General features: G+C 47.4%; 1 protein-coding gene across 1 annotated transcript in view; it reads left to right on the forward strand.

Moving 5' to 3' along the window:
- The first annotated feature begins 393 nt into the window (after nt 1–393).
- The window catches only part of LOC137380753 (E3 ubiquitin-protein ligase TRIM8-like), an 81,306-nt gene continuing 64,144 nt past the window's right edge, over nt 394–17,555 (forward strand). Inside the window, exon 1 of the mRNA XM_068053064.1 lies at nt 394–1,995. Within this exon, the coding sequence (XP_067909165.1) occupies nt 1,369–1,995 (627 nt within the window). The 5' untranslated portion in view covers nt 394–1,368. The remainder of the gene's footprint in view (nt 1,996–17,555) is intronic.

Here is a 17,555-nt window from a genome sequence, read left to right on the forward strand (position 1 = left end):
GTTAGATATCTAATACATACACAAGTTCTAGCAGGGTGAAAAATAATGGCACAATTTCTGTCAGATGTCCCTTTTCGGGAGAAAAATATGCATTTAAAAATGTAAATTGTACATTTATTAATCTTGACCACGTCTCAAACTGGAAATCTCGTCAAAAATTAAACAGGCGTTTTAAAAAAATTTTGAATAATTTAATAGCACCAATTTGTGTTCATCGCATCTGAAAACAAAATTGGTTTTAAAAAGTGTAATTTAAAAAAAGAATTACATCAACTTTTAACAGGCATTTCCTATTTAATAGCATATGGTTTTTCTTAACCATATACATAAAGTGAATTATCACATGAACAAAAAAGAGGGGTGGGCTAAACTCGATTTGGGCAGTGCGTTGTATATTTATTCTGATAAGACCAGACCGGATTTTTTCCATATCCTCCTCCTCCTTTCAACTTCCCTTCACCCCTCCCTGCGTATGATTGAGGAAGCTTGTGATCCATTACTGGAGGATCAATGCCTTATTTCTGATTTTGTGCATGTTTTTAAAAAATATATATACGTATACATAAACAAACCTTTTAACATAAATGCACATTTTTCAAATACGAATGTGGAGGAGAAAAAAGCAGAGGCAAGAAGAAAGCAAGATGGCTGAAAACTGATTTGTGTGTGTTAGATTTGGATTTAATGGTGATGAAAGCGAGCGCCAGATTGGATTTTCGCCTCTTGTGAGCCTTTTATTTGGATTTATCTAGGACTTGGAGAGGACAGTCGAATAGTTTGGAGTTGACAGAAGAGGGTGGTGTTCGTCTGCGGGAGAAAAAAAAACACTGAAAAGGAAGGTGGTGGTGGTGGTGGTGGGGGGGGAAAGATGAAGAAAAAAAATGTGCCGTAAATATAAATGATTTAAAATCCGTGAGGAGGAGGAAGAGGAGAGAGGAGGAAAATAAAACAAGCACCCAGTTTAAAAGAGAGACTTGCTCAAGATGGCTGTAAATGAGTGGATTTGAAGCCCAAATAACATTTGTGTTTTTATTTTTGGCGAAGGATTTTGCAATCGAATGAAGCCAAGAGGATTGGAATTTCCCTTTTAAATTTCTTTTTGGGAAAAGAGAAAAAAGCGAGAGAGGCTTTTATGAGCTGGATGGCAGTGAGGAAGTGAGACAGTTGAGGCTGTGAAGAAGAAAGGGACAGAGGTAAAGAGGAGAGGGTGTGTGTTGGCTGGCTGTTCTAGAGGATTTTTTTTTTGTCTATTTGACTTTTAAATGAGGAAAACCTCACCTGATATTTGTTGAAAGAGAGGAAGAAGCTGAGAGTTTGGCCGTTGGTGCGGTTTATTTGAATTTTTGAAAATAACGACTTTTTTCCAAGATGGCTGAAAACTGGAAGAGCTGTTTCGAGGAGGAACTTCTCTGCCCCATCTGCCTGCAGGTCTTCGTCGAGCCGGTGCAGCTGCCGTGCAAACACAACTTCTGCCGGGCATGTATCGGCGAGGCCTGGGGCAAGGAGTCGGTGAGCCGCTGCCCCGAGTGCAACAATGTCTACCCGCAGAAGCCGGTCCTGGAGAAGAACCTCAAGCTCAGCAACATCGTGGAGAAATTCAACTCCTTCACGGCCGATGCTGCCGCCGCCGCTGCAGCCGCCGCTTCGTCTTCCTCCACCTCATCGTCCGGCAACACCGCCAACTCGGCCGCCGCCTACAGCCCGCTCTGCTGCCGCTACTGCCGCAACTCGCCGGCCCAGAAGGTCTGCCTCCGCTGCGACACCGGCTGCTGCCAGGCCCACGTCGGCGCCCACCTGCAGGCCGCCTCGGTCAGCGGTAGCCACTTACTAATCGAGGCCGGGGACGCGCGGGCCTGGAGCTGCGCACAGCACGACGCCTACCGGCTGCTGCACTGCGAGACGGATCAGGTGGCCGTGTGTCGCTACTGCTACTACCTGGGCAGCCACCACGGCCACAGCATCTGCGACCTGGAGGTCAGGAGGAACGAGATACGGGTAAGGCCGCCGCACCTGCAGCCACATTGATTAATTAATTAGCTCTAATGCAATCAATTAAATAAAACAGTTCTCGATTTAATGGCTCTGATCTCCCCATTCCCACACCACCCCCCCTCCCCCCCCCACCTTCCCCCTCCACCTCCCCTCCCCCTCCCCCTCCCCCTCCCCCCCCTCCCCCCCCTCCCTTCCCTCCCCCTCCCCTCCCCCTCCCCCCCCCACCTTCCCTCCCCCTCCCCCCCCCACCTTCCCCCCCCCTTCCCTCCCCCTCCCCCCCCCCCACCTTCCCTCCCCCTCCCCCCCCCACCTCCCTCCCCCTCCCCCCCCACCTCCCTCCCCCTCCCCCCCCACCTTCCCTCCCCCTCCCCCCCCCACCTTCCCTCCCCCTCCCCCCCCCCCACCTCCCTCCCCTCCCCCCCCCCCCTTCCCTCCCCCTCCCCTCCCCACCTTCCCTCCCCCTCCCACCTTCCCTCCCCCTCCCCCCACCTTCCCTCCCCCTCCCCCCCTTCCCTCCCCCTCCCCCTCCCCCTCCCCCTCCCCCCCCACCTCGTCCCCATCCCCCCCCCCACCTCGTCCCCATCCCCCCCCCCACCTCGTCCCCACCCACCCCCCACCCCCCACCCCCCACCTCGTCCCCACCCACTCCTTCTCATTCCTCTTCCTCTCCTTCCCATCCCTCTCCTCATTCCTCTCCCTCTCCCTCCTTCCCATTCCTCTCCCTCTCCCTCCTTCCCATTCCTCTCTCTCTCTCTCCTTCCCATTCCTCTCTCTCCTTCCCATTCCTCTCTCTCCTTCCATTCCTCTCTCTCCTTCCCATTCCTCTCTCTCCTTCCCATTCCTCTCTCTCCTTCCCATTCCTCTCTCTCCTTCCCATTCCTCTCTCTCCTTCCCATTCCTCTCTCTCCTTCCCATTCCTCTCTCTCCTTCCCATTCCTCTCCCTCCTTCCCATTCCTCTCCCTCCTTCCCATTCCTCTCCCTCCTTCCCATTCCTCTCCCTCCTTCCCATTCCTCTCCTCCTTCCCATTCCTCTCCCTCCTTCCCATTCCTCTCCCTCCTTCCATTCCTCTCCCTCTCCCTCTCCTTCCACTCTTCTCTCCCTCTCCTTCCCACTCTTCTCTCCCTCTCCTTCCCACTCTTCTCTCCCTCTCCTTCCCACTCTTCTCTCCCTCTCCTTCCCACTCTTCTCTCCCTCTCCTTCCCACTCTTCTCTCCCTCTCCTTCCCACTCTTCTCTCCCTCTCCTTCCCACCACTTCTCCCCCCCCACCACTTCTCCCCCCCCCACCACTTCTCCCCCCCCACCACTTCTCCCCCCCCCACCACTTCTCCCCCCCCCACCACTTCTCCCCCCCCCACCACTTCTCCCCCCCCCACCACTTCTCCCCCCCCCACCACTTCTCCCCCCCCCACCACTTCTCCCCCCCCACCACTTCTCCCCCCCCCACCACTTCTCCCCCCCCCACCACTTCTCCCCCCCCACCACTTCTCCCCCCCCACCACTTCTCCCCCCCCACCACTTCTCCCCCCCCACCACTTCTCCCCCCCACCACTTCTCCCCCCCCCACCACTTCTCCCCCCCCACCACTTCTCCCCCCCCACCACTTCTCCCCCCACACCCACCACTCTCCCCCCCCCACCACTTCTCCCCCCCCCCACCACTTCTCCCCCCCCCACCACTCTTCTCCCCCCCCCCACCACTTCTCCCCCCCCCCACCACTCTTCTCCCCCCCCCACCACTCTTCTCCCCCCCCACCACTCTTCTCCCCCCCCCCACCACTCTTCTCCCCCCCCCACCACTCTTCTCCCCCCCCCACCACTCTTCTCCCCCCCCCACCACTCTTCTCCCCCCCCCACCACTCTTTCTCCCCCCCCCACCACTCTTCTCCCCCCCCCCACCACTCTTCTCCCCCCCCCACCACTCTTCTCCCCCCCCCCACCACTCTTCTCCCCCCCCCCACCACTCTTCTCCCCCCCCCCACCACTCTTCTCCCCCCCCCCACCACTCTTCTCCCCCCCCCCACCACTCTTCTCCCCCCCCCCACCACTCTTCTCCCCCCCCCACCACTCTTCTCCCCCCCCCACCACTCTTCTCCCCCCCCCCACCACTCTTCTCCCCCCCCCCACCACTCTTCTCCCCCCCCCCACCACTCTTCTCCCCCCCCCCACCACTCTTCTCCCCCCCCCACCACTCTTCTCCCCCCCCCACCACTCTTCTCCCCCCCACCACTCTTCTCCCCCCCCCCACCACTCTTCTCCCCCCCCCCACCACTCTTCTCCCCCCCCCCACCACTCTTCTCCCCCCCCCCACCACTCTTCTCCCCCCCCCCACCACTCTTCTCCCCCCCCCCACCACTCTTCTCCCCCCCCCCACCACTCTTCTCCCCCCCCCCACCACTCTTCTCCCCCCCCCCACCACTCTTCTCCCCCCCCCCCCACCACTCTTCTCCCCCCCCCCACCACTCTTCTCCCCCCCCCCACCACTCTTCTCCCCCCCCCCACCACTCTTCTCCCCCCCCCCACCACTCTTCTCCCCCCCCCCCACCACTCTTCTCCCCCCCCCACCACTCTTCTCCCCCCCCCCACCACTCTTCTCCCCCCCCCCACCACTCTTCTCCCCCCCCCCACCACTCTTCTCCCCCCCCCACCACTCTTCTCCCCCCCCCACCACTCTTCTCCCCCCCCACCACTCTTCTCCCCCCCCCTCCTTACCGCCCCCCCCTCTCTCCTTACCGCCCCCCCCTCTCTCCTTACCGCCCCCCCCTCTCTCCTTACCGCCCCCCCCTCTCTCCTTACCGCCCCCCCCTCTCTCCTTACCGCCCCCCCCTCTCTCCTTACCGCCCCCCCTCTCTCCTTACCGCCCCCCCCTCTCTCCTTACCGCCCCCCCCTCTCTCCTTACCGCCCCCCCCTCTCTCCTTACCGCCCCCCCCTCTCTCCTTACCGCCTCCCCCTCTCTCCTTACCGCCCCCCCCTCTCTCCTTACCGCCCCCCCCTCTCTCCTTACCGCCCCCCCCTCTCTCCTTACCGCCCCCCCTCTCTCCTTACCGCCCCCCCCTCTCTCCTTACCGCCCCCCCCTCTCTCCTTACCGCCCCCCCCTCTCTCCTTACCGCCCCCCCCTCTCTCCTTACCGCCCCCCCTCTCTCCTTACCGCCCCCCCTCTCTCCTTACCGCCCCCCCTCTCTCCTTACCACCCCCCCCCCCCTCTCTCCTTACCACCCCCCCCCTCTCTCCTTACCACCCCCCCCCCCTCTCTCTCCTTACCACCCCCCCCCCTCTCTCTCCTTACCACCCCCCCCTCTCTCTCCTTACCACCCCCCCCTCTCTCTCCTTACCACCCCCCCCCCCTCTCTCTCCTTACCACCCCCCCCCCCCCTCTCTCTCCTTACCACCCCCCCCCCCCCCTCAGTGAATGGTGGGGCAGGCTTGAGGAGCTGAATAGCCGACTCCTGCTCCTATTTCTTATATTCTCCCCTACCCCCTTTCTCCTTTTTAATGGATGAGGGCTTTATCATAATTGTCTCTTCTCATCTCAGAGGATAGCAATTTGAGAGAAAAAAGTGAAACTTGCAAATCTGAAATAAAAACAGAATGCTGGAAATGCACAACAAGTGCTGAGCTTCTGGAAATGCTCTTTTTTTGGTTGGGTTTAGAGGCTCTGCAGAAGGATTTACACTAGGCTTGTGTTCCCATGAGAATAGATGATTTGAGGAACAATCTGATCAAGGCATTTAAAATATTAAACTAATTTGGTAGGGTGGATACAGAGAGAAATGATTTCTTCTGGGGAAATCAAGAAGGAGGGGGCATATTAATATTGGAACTAGGCCCTTGGGAAGAAAGTGAGGAAGCATTTTTTCCCTAGAAGTAAAAATCTGAAATTCTTCTTTCCATACAAAAGGTTGTGGGCTGAGACAATTGGAGCTTTCAAGACTAAGATCCACAGATTTTTGTCAGGCAAGGGTATCAAGGACTGTGGATTTGAGGTACAGATCTCTGAATGGCCAGCATGTTTGAGAGGCTGAATGGCCTACTCCTGTTCCTATGTCTTTTCAGGTGCTCGATGACCTGCTGTGTAGTTCCAGAATTTTTCTCTCTATATCTTTAAAATTATAATCTTATCATTTTCTGTTTGTTTTCATTTGCTTGTCTAATTTATTTCATGTTTTTTCTTAGCCTTGTAACAAAAACATTGAGGATCGTACAGGACACCTTTTGCATTATAAATGCCATTTCTGGCACATAGTCAAAGATCAGTAACTTAATAGGAAAGTGTTTTTGAGGTGTTTTTAAAAAGAAAAATGCATTGAGAGTTCTTGGCTTCTTCATCAGTGATGTATATTTCTTTCCTCCTCAGCTATAGAATGATGAGGTCTTTTGCTAAGAGGGGCTATAGTGTGAGGGAGTAGGTGATGTATTAGGCCAACACTCTACAGTTTATAGGGTGAAGGCACCCACTAGAAGACATCTGCTCATGACAGAGCTCAACATTTTTCAGTTTTATAGCCTAATACGTTAGCATGGTGTTCTGTGATGTGTAGAGAGAAAATGCAAGTCTAGAGACTCTTGAAAGCTTTAGATGGGGAATCCTGTAATTGCACAGGTTAGAACTGAGAGGTTACGCCTCCCATAAGAACAGCTGACATTTGTAGGCGCGCAGATATCTTCTGTTGCAGGAGGGAAGGGAAAATCAGCTTTTCTTGCATTAGAGTTAAATTCTGGCAATGGCCGAAACTGCCTGGGAGTAACTGAGGATGCCCATATTTGGAGTTGGGAGTCAGCAAGGGGTGGGGGTGGGGGAGTTGGCAGTGTGTTTATCCATGTGGAAATTTTAATTTATAGTGCAACATTCTTCATGTTTCATTGCAGTTCAATTTTGGTGGTATCTTTAACCCTTATACATTAGTAATAGTGGGGTGTAAAAAGGCACCTCTTTTAGTTTTTGTATGTTTCCATGTTATTAGTGGTCAGATTATAATAGAAATCTTAGTCTGATACCTTCATGAAGTGGTGGATCTGACAGATCAGCACCACAATATATTGGAATAAAACTTTAGGTCATGGGTTTCATGTATATAAGAGCAGCGATTTCCTCATGTACTGGAATGTTTCAAAGCCAGACTTTGCTTGAACAAGAGTTGTCAGTTGAGCTAAAGAGGATCTTTTGACAAAAAAAGCAATGGCTGATTGGTTGGCTTTTAGTAACTGAACAGATTTGGTCTTTTCATGTAACTTTGAATCGATGGATCCAGTGCCTAGATTTGAAAATTTGAATTGGCATCATTTTTAATTATTTCAGCTTTTTTCAGTTTTTTAACCTAAATTTATACTATTAATTTTTCCCCAAACCCCATTAAAAATACTCGACACTTGGATAACTGATTGATTCTAGAGATGTAATTCTTTTTTAATCTGGAAGACTAAAGTGATTATCCTTTTGCTAGTAGTTTCATCTGCCCTGAATATACCTGCACTCTTGGCAACTGTTTGGGAGCCAGTGTTTGATGCCAGTATTTACGTGAGGTTGGGATTGGCATTTAATATTTTGGGCCTGCACTTGATGTTTATCATTGCAAATCCATTAGATAGCTTGGTTTGGAGGCCACAAAAAATGCTGCATTAGCTAAATGTTAGCACTTTTCAAAATTAGCTAATGGTATTGCCAGTATTGTGTGGACAGATAGGGTACAGGTGTGGAAGGGAGGAGAGGCTAAATGAAGTTCAAAAATGCAGAGTCACTGCTGCAATTTTCATGAATTTATGAAGTCAACACTAACAACAAAAACTTGCTGCTGGAAGTCATAAGATGATTTGGAAAGTGTTTTTACTCCCATTCATATTAAGTTTTGTGGGATCACAGAATTAATTAAATTTGCCTTTTAAGGGGACATGTTCCTTTGATCTTGGTTCTGAACCTTTTTCTTATAAATGTAAAAATAAAAGCATTTTCAACTACAAAAAAAAAATCTAGTTACTTTGCGGTATTGTTGAATTTTATACCGTTTCTTCTGAGGCCTTTAAAGCAGATGAGGGTTTGCGAAGTATTTGCTTTCTGTTGTTTGTTATGCTCGTGCTGTGCAGACATCTCTCAATTGTGAAGGACTCTGGAATTTCCATGATTTCTGTAACCATGGATAAGATCAGGTGGCCATTTTGGAGACCAGTGCAGTTTGCTGCTGTATCAGGGAACCACAGTGAATATAATGACTGCAAAAAGGAGTTTGGATCCAAATGAGAAGCTTAAGCTGTTGAATGAAGACTCAATTTTATCCATTCTGTAGCCAACTTCAGTAGAACAGAATGTGAGGTGGAATATGGAAATGTTGTGTAATTTCTCCCTTTTCTTTTGTTTTTCTAAGTTTCCTTAAATTGTTTAGTCAGGAACCAGTGTAACTTATTATTTTTAAGTCCATCAATTATGCTTGTTCCTGAACCAAATAATTTAAGAAAACTTGGGCTGAATTTACCTACAATAAAAACAAAACAATCTCCAACAGCCAAGGCTGTTTCTGGGTCACTTAATCTGTGAAGTAAAGTGAATCAACTCCAGCTAGGTTCTAAAAGTTCATTGACCTAAATCTATCAGTCATCTCGGATAGGATGGCCAGGGGAGGAGGGGTTGGGGAACCTATTCACAAAGTGTAAATTTCACTGGCATTTTTCGTAAGTGATTTTCATCAGTCGCAGGGTTACATAAGCTGGGTTGGTCAATTTATTAAAATCTTTTAATCATTGTCAGATTTGAAATGACTGAAATGTGATTGATTAATCACAGAGCTAGTGCGTGTGGCCATGATTCTCTTGGTGCATACTTGGTTTGACGTTATCATTCAGCTCCTGCTCTGCAGAGCAGCAGTGCCATTGTTGCTGTAATAAATATCATTCTTGTTGAGTGAGATGGGCTGCCAGCAATCGTATTGGCTGGGGAGGGGAAAAAATTCAGCTTGGCTAGGCTTGGGTTTGCAAGACGTGTTGTTAACCAGGAAGCTGTAGCAAGGCCTGTGAAGACTCGCTTCTGTAATAGCACTGGTTCTTGTGCTTCTTTGTCTGAAGCTAAAAACCACCTCTATCTCTCACCCAAATGAAATTCAATGAAGTGTATAAAGTGGAAATGAGAGGCAAATTTTAAATTTGAGATTTCTGACAGTCAAAATAAAGCTGCTATTTTGTTTTTCCTTCATTGACCTCCAGACTGACAGCTTGAGGCCCTTGTCACACCCGTGTGGTTAACTGAATGCTCTACTCTAAAAGTTATTCTATGCAGCAACTTTATTATCTTAATCATTAAAAGGAATAGAACATGATTTAGTGCTGTTCAGTTAGCATTATTTCAGAAATGTATTTAATGTCCTGTATCCAATTTTCTCCTCCCAAAGGGTGGTGGCCCATGTTCAATTTTACAGGTGCTGACAGCCCTTCTGATTCGAGTGTTGCACAATCTACTCACAGTCGGGGCATCATGGCCAAGCCCAGATTTATCTTCTTTAACATTTGCACTTTTTTTCATAAAATTTACACTGGATAGTGAAAGGAGCAGGAATTCTGACGTCCTTCCTCTCTTTCCCCCAACTGAGGTCATTTACAGTGCTTCCCACTAACTCTGTGCATAGGCCAGGGTTTAAAGTGGGGATTTGTGTGATTGTATTCCTCCTTCACACCCTTTTTGCTACACTCTATTCCTTCTTTAAGTTCCCCTCCCCTCTGCCTCTGTACTGAAGAGTGGAGGGAGAGGGCAGGAGAAATGGAACATGCATACATGAATTTGTTTTCTAAAGGGGTTCTATATATTGAGATATCTATAAATGAGTTTCCAGGAATGGCTTGTTTAATTATCTCTCCTCTGCAGCCTGTAGTTACGACTAGTATGTTCCAGATTAGACAGTGACCCACTGAAACATCAGTCCCATGTAGAAACTGCTGGAAACTGCTTGAATCTGGATAATGGTGAAGGCTCTTGGCAGTGGAATAGCAGTTGATGTTTGCAGTGCTTTGCTATCTGAGTTAGACTGCAATGCCAACAAAAATGCATCAAAATGAAGGATGACTACTTGCACCCATCTGACTAATGGATTAAGGTCGTTTGGCTAAAACATCAAGAGAAGAGTAAGCCAACCAGAAATGTTGTCAATATTTTTAATTGGCTAGTGGAAAATAGCCAACTTGAAGCTGTTTGCATTGCCAAAGTCAATACTTCCCGAACCAATTAGCTACCAATGGGAGGGTCTCAAGGATTGCCATCTGTGACCAGGCCAGTTATTTTCAGCTGTGTTCATGCATCTCTGTTGTTTATTATGACGCTGTGATGTATTGCTTAACCAGATAAGAGGACAGCCAGTGCTATCTTTTATTGAAGGTGTATGTTTTAACCAGGATTATACAGAGAATTGGGAAAATTTAATTTTGGGACAGCTACAGTATATCTTTTCCTTCCCCTCACTCTTTAAAAAAAAAGTCCTTTTTTTTGTTCCTGGGATGTGGGCATGACTGACAAGGCTAACATTTATTGCCCTTGAAGGTGGTGATGAGCCACCATCTTGAACCGCTGAAGTCGATGTGATGAAGGACTCCTACAGTACTGTTAGATATGGCGTTTGAGGATTCTGACTCAGCAAAGATGAAAGAACAGTGATATATTTCCAGTTTTGGATGGTGTGTGATTTAGAGGTGGTGGTGTTCCCATGCACTTGTTGCCCTAGTTCTTCTAGGTGATAGAGGCTGTGGATTTGGAAGGTGCTGTTGAAGGAGCCTTGATAAGTTGCTGCAGTGCATCTTGTAGATGGTAAAGACTGCAGCCACAGTGTACCAGTGATGGAGGGAGTGCATGCTTAAGGGAGCCATGATGGGGTGCCAATCAAGCGGGCTGCTTTGTCCTGGATGGTGTCAAGCTTCTTGATTGTTGTTGGAGCTGCGTTTATCCAGGCAAATGGAGAGTATTCCATCACATTCCTGACGTGCCTTGAAATGGTGGAATGGTTTTGAGGCATCAGCAGGTGAGTCACCTGCCCACAGAATACCCAGTCTCTGACCTGCTCTTGTGGCCACAGTATTTATGTGACTGGTCCAGTTAAGTTTCTGGTCACTGGTGTTCCCCAGGATGTTGATAGTGGGGGATTCGACGATGATAATGCTGTTGAATGGCAAGGAAAGGTGGTTAGACTCTCTTGTTAGTGATTATTACCTAGAACTTGTTATTCCATTGGACCGTTACTCGTTTGGCAGTTCAGCTATGGTTTTGCATTCATTGTGAGTTCCTTCTCCAGAGGTGAGGGTGAATCCCCAAAAACTTTGTTGACAGCTGTGGACAGTACTGAAGAACATTCGTTGTAAGTGCAACTAAAAATTGGAGGAAATACCTCACAGGTCTGGCAGCATCTGGGGAGACAGTAACAGAGGTAAAGTTTCAGGTTGATGACCCTTCATCAGAACTGGGTAAAGTTAGAAATGTATTAGTTTTTAAGTAGGTCAAATGTGGGAGGGTGGAAAAAGAACAAAAGGGAAGGTCTGTGATTGGGTGGAAGATGGGAGACATTATGTGTCAAAAGAGTTGGTAGGGCAGAGCCAAAGGGAGTAATAATGGAACATAGGAGCAGGAGTAGGCCATTCAGCCCATCGAGCCTGCTTCACCATTCAATACAACCATGGCTGATCATCCATTTCAGTGCCTTTTTCTCGCAGTATCTCCCATATCTCCTTATGTAATTTGTATTTAGAAACCTGTCAGTCTCTGCTTTAAACATACTCAATGGCTGAGCTTTCACAGCCTTCTGGGGCAGAGAATTCCAAAGATTTACAACCCGCTGAGTAAAGAAATTTCTCCTCATCTCTGTTCTAAGTGGTTTCCCCCTTATTTTGAAATTGTGTCCCCTGATTCTAGACTCTCCAACCAGGGGAAATATCTTAACTGCATCTACCCTGTTTATCCCTTTAAGAATTTTGTAAGTTTCAATGAGATCACCTCTGGCACAAGTAAAGAGACAAAAGATGTGTCCAGAGGAGGTGTGAATAGCAGAATGATGAACAGCTACTGTCCGAAAGCAAAGCAAGAGAAAACAAGACCAAAACATGCAAAAAAAAAGGAAATAAGGGCAGGGAATGACTTGGTTGCTATGTTGCTTTCCTGTTACCAACCTGGGGGCTGTATCAATACTTAAAGGAACGTTATCTTTTATTCTTTACTGTATCTGAGACTGCACCCAAGGAACAAAACTGGTTTCAAATCAGGAATTTCTAGCTTGGACCTAAAGCCTTTGTGTAGGGTACACATTACTTAATAATAAAGAATGCAGGGAGGGAAAATGCCTTAGAAGGGAAAACGCATTCATTTTATTCGTTTTAACCAAAGCTGGATTAGTGCCAGGCCATATTGAGGGTTATGTGACACTCCTGTGGGCAAACCTTAACCCTGCAGGTTGTATGTACGCATTATATTTGTGCTAACACCCCACCCACTTGATTGTGTTTCCATTGCGTAAATTTGACTTTTTACATTGCTGTTGCTAGAATCATATTATAGGAAATGGTGTTCTTAATCTCTCTTCTTCCGCCAGCATCCCCCATTCTGAATATTTGATTGTGTTTCATTAACGCAGGCAAGAGATTTTAGCCAATCAGTAACATTGTAAAGTAAGAAAGAAGTCTTTCTTATAGCATTTATATAGCATCTTTCATGACCACTGGATGTCCCAAAGTGCTTTACAGCCAATGAAGTACTGTTGTAATGTAGGAAACGTGGCAGCCAATTTGCACACAGCAAGGTCCCATGAACAGCAATATGATAATGACCAGATGATCTGTTTTTGTGATGTTGATATTCTGTGTGATAAGTTTTGGCCCCTGCTCTTCAAAATAGTGTTATTGGATCTTTTACATCCAGCTGAGAAGGCAGGTGGGGCCTTGCTTTAATGGCACCTCTGATAGTGTAGAAATGAGCAGATTTACAATAGTACTGTTCTCCCTCAGTACTGCACTGGAGTGTCAGACTTGACTTTTGTGCTCAGGTCCTGTAGTGGGACTTGAACCCACAACCTTCTCACTCAGGTGAGACTGCTACCCACTGAGCCATTTAACACTCATTTAAACCAGCTGGCCTTAAAAGTTTTTTTTTTAAAAAAAGGTCCTGATTTTATGGGTGGGTGTTGTAACTGTAAAAAAAGGTTGGTAAGAAATTTGTATATTTTTATCGAAACTACTGAATCACTCACTCTCCACATGCTCAACAACTTGATATCGTTTTCCTCTTTTGAACCATGGCACTAACAAAAATTGCATCTTCCTTGTGCCAGAATCACATCTACTTTTTGTACAATTCCTGTATAGAGAATACATTTTCTTGTATGAAATTAGTCATCTGGTCCAGAGACTCTAGCGCAAGACAAACTGTCTCCTTGAAAATTTTGATAAGGTAAGGCCCTGAAAAACTGGAGATTAATTGAATTTGGGCCAAAACATCATAAAGCCCTGAAAATAGAGCCCATCCATAAATCCCCCCCAGCATAGGATGTCAGTATGTGGCAATATAGTGATAGACATAGCTAGGGAATATACTGATGTGTATAGTCGAGAAGGGTATCCAGTTATAATTCTAGGCAGCAATGGTCTAATCAAATCATAAACCACAAGAGTAAAAAACTTAAGCTGCTTATATGGACATTGGACCCCCAAAATTGAATTGTAGCCTTATAATTCCCTCCCTGGTCTCTCTCTCTCTCTCTCTCTCTCTCTCTTTCTCGTGTTTTACAAAGAGACTAAATTAAAATTAACTCTCTCTGATCTTTTGTGGCAGATTTCTTTGAGCTAGTGTTACCAGTAGTGTCGGAGGGCATAGAACTTAGAGATATGGGTGAAAGGATAACAAATGTGGGGGTGTTTGCTCTCAGGGTAATTCTGATCACATGGCAGGTACTGCAGTATAATCACTTCATTTTCTGCAGCAGTTTACTGCTTTATATCCCTGCAGTATATATTGAATCACAATATTTAAAACTGGTCACTGTTGCACCATCTGTTCTCTTTCTGTTTATAATACATGAGTGCCTGTGTACTTGTGATCAGGCAAAAATGACTGGTATCTCTAAGATTTCTAAGATCTGTCGCAAGAGGAAAAAGTGACTAAATGCTAATTTAATTGCTGGAGCTTCATTAGGCTTCCATGTCAAATTGTCATCAGCTATTTTTAAGGCAGTTTCCTCAATTATCACAGGATATCACAGGGGCAGGAATGGATGTTGGATGTTCCGGGGTTTAGATGTTTCAAAAGGAATAGGGAGGGAGGTAAAAGAGGTGGGGGAGTGGCATTGCTAATCAGGGATAGTATCACAGCTGCAGAAAGGGAGGTCGTCGAGGAGGGTTTGTCTACTGAGTCATTATGGGTGGAAGTCAGAAACAGGAAAGGAGCAGTCACTTTATTGGGAGTTTTCTATAGACCCCCCAATAGCAACAGAGACACGGAGGAACAGATTGGGAGGCAGATTTTGGAAAGGTGCAGAAGTAACAGGGTTGTTGTCATGGGTGACTTCAACTTCCCTAATATTGATTGGAACCTCCTTAGTGCAAATAGTTTGGATGGAGCAGTTTTTGTCAGGTGTGTCCAGGAAGGTTTCCTGACTCAATATGTAGATAGGCCGACTAGAGGGGAGGCTATGTTGGATTTGGTGCTTGGCAACGAACCAGGCCAGGTGGCAGAATTCTCGGTGGGAGAGTATTTCGGTGATAGTGATCACAACTCCCTGACCTTTACTATAGTCATGGAGAGGGACAGGAGCAGACGGGATGGGAAAATATTTAATTGGGGGAGGGGTAATTACAATGCTATTAGGCAGGAACTGGGGAGCATAAATTGGGAACAGATGTTCTCAGGGAAATGCACGACAGAAATGTGGAGGTTGTTTAGGGAGCACTTGCTGCGACTGCTGGATAGGTTTGTCCCGATGAGGCAAGGAAGGGATGGTAGGGTGAAGGAACCTTGGATGACAAGAGATGTGGAACAGCTAGTCAAGAGGAAGAAGGAAGCTTACTTAAGGTTGAGGAAGCAAGGATCAGACAGGGCTCTAGAGGGTTACAAGGTAGCCAGGAAGGAACTGAAGAATGGACTTAGGAGAGCTAGAAAGGGACATGAAAAAGTCTTGGTGGGTAGGATTAAGGAAAATCCCAAGGTGTTCTACACTTATGTGAGGAACAAGAGGATGGCCAGAGTGAGGGTAGGGCCGATCAGGGATAGTGGAGGGAACTTGTGCCTGGAGTCGGAGGAGGTAGGGGAGGTCCGAAATGAATACTTTGCTTCAGTATTCACTAGTGAGAGGGACCTTGTCGTTTGTGAGGACAGCGTGAAACAGGCTGATATGCTCGAACAGGTTGATGTTAAGAGGGAGGATGTGCTGGAAATTTTGAAAGACATGAGGACAGATAAGTCCCCGGGGCCAGACGGGATATACCCAAGGATATTACGGGAAGTGAGGGAAGAGATTGCCGTATCTTTGGCGATGATCTTTGCGTCCTCACTGTCCACTGGAGTAGTACCAGATGATTGGAGGGTGGCAAATGTTATTCCCTTGTTCAAGAAAGGGAATAGGGATAATCCTGGGAATTATAGACCAGTCAGTCTTACGTCGGTGGTGGGCAAATTATTGGAGAGGATTCTGAGACAGGATTTATGATTATTTGGAAAAGCATTAGGGCGGCACAGTGGCGCAGTGGTTAGCACCGCAGCCTCACAGCTCCAGGAACCCGGGTTCGATTCCGGGTACTGCCTGTGTGGAGTTTGCAAGTTCTCCCTGTGTCTGCGTGGGTTTTCTCCGGGTGCTCCGGTTTCCTCCCACAAGCCAAAAGACTTGCAGGTTGATAGGTAAATTGGCCATTATAAATTGTCACTAGTATAGGTAGGTGGTAGGGAAATATAGGGACAGGTGGGGATGTTTGGTGGGAATATGGGATTAGTGTAGGATTAGTCTAAATGGGTGGTTGATGTTCGGCACAGACTCGGTGGGCCGAAGGGCCTGTTTCAGTGCTGTATCTCTAATCTAATCTAATCTAATCTAATCATAGTTTGATTAGAGACAGTCAGCATGGCTTTGTGAGGGGCAGGTCATGCCTCACAAGCCTTATTGAATTCTTTGAAGATGTGACAAAACACATTGATGAAGGAAGAGCAGTGGATGTGGTGTATATGGATTTTAGCAAGGCGTTTGATAAGGTTCCCCATGGTAGGCTCATTCAGAAAGTAAGGAGGCATGGGATACAGGGAAATTTGGCTGTCTGGATACAGAATTGGCTGGCCCATAGAAGACATCGGTAACCAGTGATGTTCTGCAGGGATCTGTTCTGGCACCTCTGCTCTTTGTGATTTTTATAAATGACTTGGATGAGGAAGTGGAAGGCTGGGTTAGCAAGTTTGCCGATGACACGAAGGTTGCTGGAGTTGTGGATAGTGTGGAAGGCTGTTGTAGGTTGCAACGGGACATTGACAGGATGCAGAGCTGGGCTGAGAAGTGGCAGATGGAGTTCAACCTGGAAAAGTGTGAAGTGACTCATTTTGGAAGGTCAAATTTGAATGCAGAATACAGGCTTAAAGACAGGATTCTTGGTAGTGTGGAGGAACAGAGGGATCTTGGGGTCCACGTCCATAGATCGCTCAAAGTTGCCACCCAAGTTGATAGGGTTGTTAAGAAGGCGTATGGTGTGTTGGCTTTCATTAACAGGGGGATTGAGTTTAAGAGCCGCGAGGTTATGCTGCAGCTCTATAAGGTCCTGGTTCGACCACACTTGGAATATTGTGTTCAGTTCTGGTAGCCTCATTATAGGAAGGATGTGGAAGCTTTAGAGAGGGTGCAGAGGAGATTTACCGGGATGCTGCCTGGACTGGAGGGCATGTCTTACGAAGAAAGGTTGAGGGAGCTAGGGCTTTTCTCATTGGAGCAAAGAAGGATGAGAGGTGACCTGATAGAGGGGTACAAGATGATGAGTGGCATAGATAGAGTGGATAGCCAGAGACTTTTTCCCAGGGTGGAAAGGGCTATCACCAGGGGGCATAATTTTAAGGTGATTGGAGGAAGGTTTCGGGGAGATGTCAGAGGTAGGTTCTTTACACAGAGAGTGGTGGGTGCGTGGAATGCACTGCCAGCGGTGGTAGTAGAAGCAGATACATTAGGGACATTTAAGCGACTCTTGGATAGGTACATGGATGATAGTAGTATGAAGGGTATGTAGGTAGTTTGATCCTAGAGTAGGTTAAAGGTTCGACACAACATCGTGGGCCGAAGGGCCTGTACTGTGCTGTACTGTTCTATGTTCAATTGTGTTTTTGGGATAATTTCTAGCCATCTTGCAGGCTAAAAAATGAATTAAAGCACAAGTAAGTTAAACCTTTATGCTTAATCAGAGGTGCTTTCCTGCAGGATGTAATTATTCAAGGGTGGCAGTGCATTGGAAAATCCTATCTGCCTCTCATACAAGTGCTGGGAAAACCCATTCAAAACTGAGCAAAGTGATTCTGGCTTTGGTTGTAAGTTTTGAAGCAGAATAATGCCACACTGATAGACTTCTTTCAGGGATCAGAAGGAAATAAATCTCT

Source organism: Heterodontus francisci, chromosome 20 (genome assembly GCF_036365525.1).
Source record: "Heterodontus francisci isolate sHetFra1 chromosome 20, sHetFra1.hap1, whole genome shotgun sequence".
Classification (NCBI taxonomy): Eukaryota; Metazoa; Chordata; class Chondrichthyes; order Heterodontiformes; family Heterodontidae; genus Heterodontus; species Heterodontus francisci.